General features: G+C 30.1%; 1 protein-coding gene across 1 annotated transcript; it reads right to left on the reverse strand.

Moving 5' to 3' along the window:
* Positions 1–1,957: 1,957 nt before the first annotated feature.
* Positions 1,958–6,716, reverse strand: LOC136984386 (sperm-associated antigen 6-like). The gene is made up of 11 exons (XM_067281355.1): positions 6,588–6,716; positions 6,415–6,510; positions 6,179–6,345; positions 5,888–6,101; positions 4,982–5,193; positions 4,740–4,916; positions 4,505–4,657; positions 4,155–4,346; positions 3,970–4,086; positions 2,371–2,516; positions 1,958–2,269 (listed from the first exon to the last, which is right to left on the reverse strand). The coding sequence occupies exons 1-11, from the start codon at positions 6,640–6,642 to the stop codon at positions 2,113–2,115; spliced, it is 1,686 nt and encodes a 561-aa protein (XP_067137456.1). The 5' UTR covers positions 6,643–6,716; the 3' UTR covers positions 1,958–2,112.
* Positions 6,717–8,614: the final 1,898 nt, after the last annotated feature.

Raw genomic sequence — 8,614 nt, forward strand, 5'->3', positions numbered from 1 at the left:
AAATAGAAACTAGGAAATTATTGATATTTTTTCTTTATACTGAGATAATTGTATTTCACGCTCTTGTACAGCATTATAAATATACCTTATTGCTTTTATTCTTAATTATTTAAAACATAAATATACATTAAAAACTATGTAAATCGGTTAACGCTACATGAATTCTTGTTAAGATCAAAATTGTGTTGTTATTTTTAGGAATCGTCTATGAAACACAATCATGTGAATGTAAATAATAATAATTAACGATAAAAATATTATTTAATTTTTATGATACTTCTAATTACAGCTATATTATTTGTGTGGTTGAAGTAATATTGGAAATAATTGTTTTACTTTCAATACTTATTGACAAAAAGTGAATGTGGAATTTTATAATATGACCGATTGTCATATTTTCACTGTGTGCTGGGTAAGCTGTACTCTACACGATGACGTAAAAATCAGCTGCTAAAGTTAAAAACAACTGTGCGACAGATTTGTTATGGTTAAAAGCCACCACAAGTTCTGGATGTCAACTAATAACGAGGTGATGATAAGAAAATAAAACTTTCTTTATCGTTATGATTTATTTATCTTCGATTATCTTATAAAAATCGATAACAAAATTATTCACCATATACAGAAATATAACTTGGTTACTTTTCAACATTTATTTATCCTGAAAATCTGTTACGGTGCTCGAGATGTCAACATTTTCAAACAACTAATTTGCTAAAAATAATTCCTTTGTCAGGAAGTTTTATTAAATCAGTTTTTTAATGAGAATCAAGGATGTTGCAGAGTTATTTATTTTTAAAACAACTATTACCGTGACATTTCGAGTTACATTTTATGTTCTTTGAGCGACATTTACGTTTTTTATCAATATAGTATCCTTTACAGCGAAATATTATAAACCCTTGCTCACTCCCAGATGTTAACATGGATGCTGAGCAAAGTGTTAATGAAGTTGAGGGTACGTCCTGAATATTAATAAAGTTACTGTCAGAAATTGTAAATTTATTACGAGCGTAAAGTCGATCAAAAAGACCTTCCTTGTTTCCTAACCGATAGAGTCCTGATGGATTAATGCTCATAACAACAGCTAAAACATTTGTGGGAGCTGCACGTCCCCGATCAATATCAGGAATCCTAACTAAAACATTCGAGCCAATTTCAACCTGTCCATCGTATCGCGGTTGCATCAGCTAACGTTCAGAACGCGTTATGGCTTTTTTAATCACCACAACGTGTAGTGGTCAAATATCATGAGAGCCACGACGCGAATTTCGCTTTGTGGTCGTTTTGAATTAGCCACAACGTGTTGTGGCTGTTCTTTCGCTCAATGAGCGTTTTCGATCTTTGAGCCTAAACATATACATGACAAGAGAAAATAATGAAATCGTGTCATATTTGATCCTCCGAGTTTTTTTCCAAATCTCCACGTTTTGAGATCCGAATCCAAAAAAGTAAATTAAAAAAACGACAAAAAATTCCATGAATACATGCGGCTTAATATCTCATGGTGGGGTAACGAACATTAAGAAACGAAATTTGGCATGGTGGCTTGTATATAAGGGACATTGATGCTATTAAATTTTGGTGTCTAAAGGTTTTGGGACTGGGGAGATAGAGAAGGGTCGTTTGTTATATGGGTCGAGAGGGGTAAGACTTAATAATTTTATTCGTTACTAACATTTATAGTTTTTCATAAAACCCATTCCTACGCTCAAAATTAAGCTTTTTGTCATTTTATAGTAATTAATACTATAAAAAGTTTTATAAAAAATCTGAAAACAGATGGCGTCACACACACATTTTATTTATTTTGCTTAATAATGTAAAAGTTATTTTTTTAAATAAAAACTCATAACAGCCGAGAAAGTTATGCAAGTCGTTATTGGATTTTTTATTATTTAAGATTTATATGAAACCATATTAATATAATTTCATTTTTCAAAATTTAGTCCTTAAATTTAAAATATTTTTTTATTTCTGAGAATTTTGAAATATAAATCATTATTATACAGCATTTTAAAACATTTTGAATTTATAAATGTATTTAAATTTTCCGATTTTTCAAAATAAACTTTAAAAGTTTTTTTATTTAGTTTTTTTTTAAATTCGTAGTTAGTCATATTCATTAATTGACTCATGTTCATTAATTGACATATTTTCTTTTTGCGAGAAAGAAATTTCAAGTGATTGCTCTGATGGCGGTGGGGTTGATGGTTCGAAATTCTCTACTTTCAATAACAATTCATCCAAATAGTCAGTTGCATAATATCTGTTAAATATCAATTAATGCAATATTTGATAAAACACAAGAAATTGTAGTTTTCTAGAATTCTAGTTTTGTAGAAATTGTAGTAATCTAATTTTATAAACCTGATCAAATCCGGTGGGAAGCATAAATTGATTGATTTAATAGCATTTCGAGCTTTCGAACCGGGTGGAAATTTCATTTCTTCTACTTTTTTAAAAGTGCCAGAAATGATAAATCGTCTTCGTAATTTACCGTCTACTCTTAGTATCTAATAAGAATGAAATGTATTCAAAAATATTATGTTTTGAATATTTTAAATTAAACACTACGGAATTAATTGAATTAAATTAATTACCATTATATATACAAATTACATGTTTAATAGTTTTACTTATTAGAAACATTATACAGTAGTTAACCTTTCAGGAAACAAGAAATTATTTATGTAGTTGAAGGAGCATTACTAAAATAGAGTAGAGTCGTTTATCCGAAGCAATTGGGGACTGGGGTTGTTCGAATAACTGATTTTTCGGATAACCGATCATGTACGAAAAAATATATAACCTGTCCGATGTTGAAATTTTTCTCCGTTGCGTGTCGCTTCGTGTTGAATTTTCGTCGATTTTAAGCCTAACGAAAATTTTTATAATAATAATCGAGGCTATTGTATCGTTAAAAATTATATCTTTATTTTGTACAAACAAAATAAATATATTGAAAAATATAAAAACATAAAAATTATACTTTAGAAGTAAATCTAGTATCAAAAAAAGTTCGATGCAGCACGACACAGTCCGACTGGAAAGCATTCGGATAACCGGTGTTCGGATAAACGACTCTCTACTCTAATATCAATGTTTTCTAAATATTATTCATAATCTATCTGTAAATATACATATTACAGATGGAAAAATATCACTTAAAATAACCGAAATTATGTACGTGTTAATAAAAGATACTTATTAATTATTCAAATACAGTAAAACCTGTCTATGGCGACCACCTACGGTCCCTTCAAAAAGTGGTTTTTTAGACAGGTGGTCGTTTAATACGGGTAACGTATACGAAGACTCCATGTATAAACTATTCCGTGCCAGAAATTTTTGCCCGTTTTGACAGGTGCCAGTCGAATGCAGGTGGTCGCCTAAGCTGTATCTAAAATTTTTTGAATTAGCTTCCTTTGGGTATTTCTTGATCCTCCAAATTATACGTATGATTCTATATTGAAGGTACTCGTAGTATTCGAATTTATTTTTTATCAACGTAATATTGGAGATTACGAATCTCGTAAACCTTCTAGTATTTGAGTATTCGCGGATAATATTCGTCCATATCTAATTATCACAGTACATTTTAAGGTTATGAAAAATTAAATATTTTGATACTAAAAAATGTTTTCACTCAAGTTTTATCAATCAGTTGTAAATACGAATAATATGATCTTAAAAATTAACGATACAATTTTCTCTTTTTTAATATAATTTAGAGTTATTTAATTATAAATTGTGAGAAATTCGGTTTCGATCCGACCGGATTCTCGTAATATTTCAAAATTAATTTGAGACTGAGTATCGTACTTCATTTCTTGCCTACTCCTACTGAATGGCAGCAGAGTGAGAAAACTGTATATTGTTATATTTTTTATAGTAAGTTGAATTAGTTGAATTTCCTCTAGAAACTGTAATAATAATAATAATTAAATGAAAAATATAGAAATAGACCTTAGCGAACTGTAATAACACCAATTCTAATATATCATCTTGTACAATATCCATAATTTTCTCTAAAGTTCGAAGATGCATACAATACTTCAGCATTCTTTTCAATGATTTATTGCACTGTAAAAAGTAAATATTTTGAAAATAGTCTAAAATTTTTCCATGTATATTAGAAATTGATTTCTTACTGTTGATTTTATTTCAGGATATAAGACTGGATTTGCAGCAAGAGAGGCAATCAAAAAAATTGCATCAGTTTTTGTTATTTCTCTAGTAAATTTTGTATTATAACTACCAAGATAACCAAGCGTTTTGACAACAATTTCTTTCAATTCTTCGAGTGGATCTGATTCTAATACCAAACATAATACTTCTAAAGCCTATATACACACACATACGTAAGTTATTATGAGAACTTAATCAATCAAAGAAGACACAGACTGTCTTCTTTGATTGATTAAGTAAAAATTGCCTAAGGACGAAAAATTCAACAATTGTTATGAGAAGTTTCATATAAATTAACATTTGTATAAAATACCTTCTCCGTGATGATTAGGCCAGCCATAGCTTCATTTCTTATTGCTAAATTGCACAGAAACGTTATACCTGGAATTCTATATTCTTGTTCATGTTTCTTTATATATTCTATCATTTTAGATATGCCTCCTTCATCGATCACTTTCTGAGCCAACTTATAAAGAAAATATACATATTTAATACGGAAATGTTAAATTTTAAAATAAAAAAATAATTTTTTAATTATTGTATTTTACATCATCTGAATGTTTGACACATTCTAACAAATAGACACAGCAATTCTTACGACAGCTGATATCTTCGTTACTTAATTCTTTAATTGCAGTTTCAATGGAATGTATTTCTGTAGCTAATTTCATTGCGAAATTGTCTTCATAACGGCTTAATTGAGTTAAAATAGGCAATAGAATATTCTAAAAGAAAAAAAAAAAAAACATTAGCTTTAGAATGCAAAAGTTAATGGAGAAAGCAAACGAACCATTAATTTTGGATCGTCTTGTTCTATTAATTTTTCAAGAGCAGGAATAATTTCATTTCTTTGTAATATCAAAGCTAACTGAAATGAATGTTTGCTTATTTCAAAAATAACTGAAGCTACTGCTCTTAGAACTGGCAAATCATAATCATGGATCGACTGTATTAGCATTGGTATTATTTCATATTTTTCAGAAGCTATTTCAATAGCCAATTCTATAAAAATGCAATATTTTATTAGTTTATTTTTGAAAACTTATAATATTAACGGTGGCGCGTTATAGCTTCATAGGGCGCCTACGTAGTGTTGACTTCAGACATTTTTGTTTGAGAAAATTTTTTAAAGGAAATAGTTTTTCTTATATAAGATTGGTTTGGGGCCCTTGTTGGTGGGCCCCAAACCTAGTATAAAGGCAATTGCCCTTTTTATCCATAGGATAACGCGCCACTGAATATTAACGATAATTTGTATAATACGATAGAAATTTTTTAATTCGGGACCTATGAAACCACAGTTATGCCGAACTACGAGACGTTTTTGTATTTCGTAAAATTCGGTAAGTTATATGCGATCTGAACGATGCGGAGATTACTATACACTTTATACCAGTGCTATATCATTACGATTTTTTTAAACAGGCTTTTTAATCAGCCTGAAGAAAATACAATAAATTCCCTCATTATATTAAGATTAGATTTTATAAACCTGCAAAACCGCGAATTGCAGAATTTTGGCCACATTACAGAATTGTGGAAAATTGCGTCTAATCGTGTTCATCACGTGTCCAAACAAATTCCGATTTGTGTAATACTAGCATGCCGGATTATTATCGTACAAGTTCAGATCACAGGCTACTTATCAGAGGATGCCGGATTAACGAACTTCTACTCTATTTTAATTAGGACATACCTTCAGAATGCTTAGCAATATTGGTCAGAGTTAGAATAGCGGATTCTTTCACAAGTGGATCAGGATCCTTAATACAGATTTGAAGAGCTTCTAAAGCATTCGTTTTAACTATTATTTTAGCTAGATTAACATCATGTTTTGCTATTGATCGAAGAAGATAAGAAGCAGCACGCTTATATAGTTGTTCCGAATTCGGAATCTCAGTGATACGATTCTATGATTTACGTTAAAAATAAATTATAAACGAGCTTAAATATTTTTAAAATGTTTGAATGGTAAATGTATATTTACGCTTTCTTTCTTAAGTTTTTCAACTAACAAAGGCAAAATATTTCTTCTGATAATTTCTTCAGCAATATCTATATTATAGGATGCTAATCTTCCCATTGCTACAATTGCTGTTCGTTGTATGGAAGGCATAATATCCATGAATAATGTACAAAGCAAGGGAATTGCTCCTAATGTAGATTAATTAAAATTAATATATTAATAGAAAGTTCATCTTAACACTCTATTACTTATTCTACCTGCAGCTTTTAGGGCAGCATAATCACTTGGGTTTGCTGCAAGATCAGATATTGATTGAGCAAACTTTAAGCGAGCCTTTTGATATTCTTCGAATACTACAAAATTTAAAAAAAAAGACAAATTATTAAACTGGTGTAGAATGTCAATCAAATAATTTATATTTAAATATTACCAGGCAAAATCAATTGCTTTTTTTCTAACTCAGTTTCATCTTTCGTTATAGCCATTTTTAATTTATAACAGCTAGTATCTAAGCGCAATTTTTAATTGTTTATAAATAATATGAAATTATTCATTATTGATATCTTAGAGATTTCAATCTTTGTTTTCAACTTATAAATGTTACACTTTATTTATGTGAATGTACTTATTTATTTTTTGTAATAAAAGATCAAGACTCATCTTCAGATGTTTTAAAATATACAAACACAATCTTATACGAGTTCGACAATCTTTTCTCAGAGAAGATAGTGGTATGGTTTTCAAGGCTAAGTATCATACATGGTACCCGGAAATATTAGACAATTGTCGGTGTTTTTTACATTTATTATCTGCAACTGCCGTTCATAATTAAAAAGACGATTATTCAGACTCAACTAAATAAGTTTCGTCTAGTATGGAAAAATATGTGTATAGATTTAAGTTCATCAGTTGCGTGTCCTTACTGTATAAAGGGAACCTGAATCACAATATGTTTGATTGGGAGGAATTCGATTACTTACGTTTACCAACATGCACTAAAAATGTTATTTGTAAAGAACCAGCCGACAGAATACATGGACTATTCTCTAACAACGACTCAGTTGAGACTATCTAGTGTAAATACAACTTATTAACTAAAGTAATCAAGTATGTCACCCAAGTATATTACCCCCCTCCTAAAAATTAATTTTATGTATGGGGTTTTCAAATAAATAAATAATATTTATTTTATTATACTCGTATCGCCTTGTAAAGTATATTCGCGTTTCCTTCAATACAACTGTTGTTGTTCGTTTTTAGAATTAATATCTCTCCGTGTTCTAATGTTCTATGTTCTGTTTATTCTAATGTTCCAAAACTACGATCTCTTCTTTGCCTGTTTATAAAATGTTGAAAGTGCTTGCCGATAGACAATGGTTTTTTAATTGGATGTATTTGTAGATTTTTTCAAATAATTTAAGACTGATAAATAAAATAATCATTTCGTTGATCGCGATTACAGACACTCTTTGACTTAGGATATTTTGCACATATGTTGGCCAATGCGAGTAAAGCGAAACCACGGAAATTGTTAAAATTTGAATTCAAGCAGCTCACGTTTTGTAGCATTTCTAGTCTGAAAACGTGGTTCAGAAGAAGATATTGGTCCCTGAAGAAGAAGCAATTCGGTTCTATATAATCAAAGAAGACACATCTGTCAAAATATTTTTGAAACCCGCTTTATTTCATATCACGTGTTCCAGAACACACTGTGACGACCAAACCTTTCCTTCGAGGCTACTAGACCGTCAGGTAAAAATTGCCTAAAGACGGAACTCAACAATTAAAAATTTATACGTTAATTCGTCACCAGAGGGCTATCGCCGAAATCTACTTTAAACAGCGCTCCTCACGTGAATGTAAAGGTGTGGAAGTCCCTTATTGGATAGGACAGAACCTGAAGATGTCTGTAAGACCCGCCAGTCCGATTTTTAATTTTATCATTTTAATTGGATGTTTTTTTTATGTGTTTTTAAAGGAACGATTTTTACCTGACGGTCTAGTAGCCTCGAAGGAAAGATCTGGTCGTCACAGTGTGTTCTGGAACACGTGATATGAAATAAAGCGGGTTTCAAAAATATTTTGGATACACTGTGTCTTCTTTGATTAAATAAAAATTGCCTATAGACGGAACTCAACAATTCGATTCTATCGGCATATCATCTCCTTCATAAAGCAACTCAAATTTCACCATCTCCTTTAATTTTTAAAGGTTTTATAATAAAATTTTATTGCATATTTTCTGGTAGACACTACGATATTTGAAAGATTACTGTTACTGTGTGTAACATTAGCTTGATATACTTCTGTACATTTTCTTTTGTTTCATTTATTCTTTCTTTTCCTTTTATCTGTACATTTTACTTTACAATATACAAATATACTGTATACATTTCATACAGTATTTATTTTTGTTTTCGACTAACGATGTGTTTTTTGGAACGTAACCTTTACGTG

The sequence above is a fragment of the Centruroides vittatus genome, unplaced genomic scaffold, assembly GCF_030686945.1.
Source record: "Centruroides vittatus isolate TY-2023 unplaced genomic scaffold, ASM3068694v2 contig_918, whole genome shotgun sequence".
Lineage (NCBI taxonomy): Eukaryota > Metazoa > Arthropoda > Arachnida > Scorpiones > Buthidae > Centruroides > Centruroides vittatus.

Bases quoted from the DNA above. Each gene is read 5' to 3' on its own strand.
- LOC136984386 (XM_067281355.1), bottom strand. From the start codon at position 6,642: ATGGCTATAACGAAAGATGAAACTGAGTTAGAAAAAAAGCAATTGATT. The intron at 5,194-5,887 runs GTATGTCCTAAT...GCATTTTTATAG, and splicing joins TATTGCTAAGCATTCTGAAG to AATTGGCTATTGAAATAGCT. The intron at 4,347-4,504 runs GTATTTTATACA...GTGTGTATATAG, and splicing joins GCCTAATCATCACGGAGAAG to GCTTTAGAAGTATTATGTTT.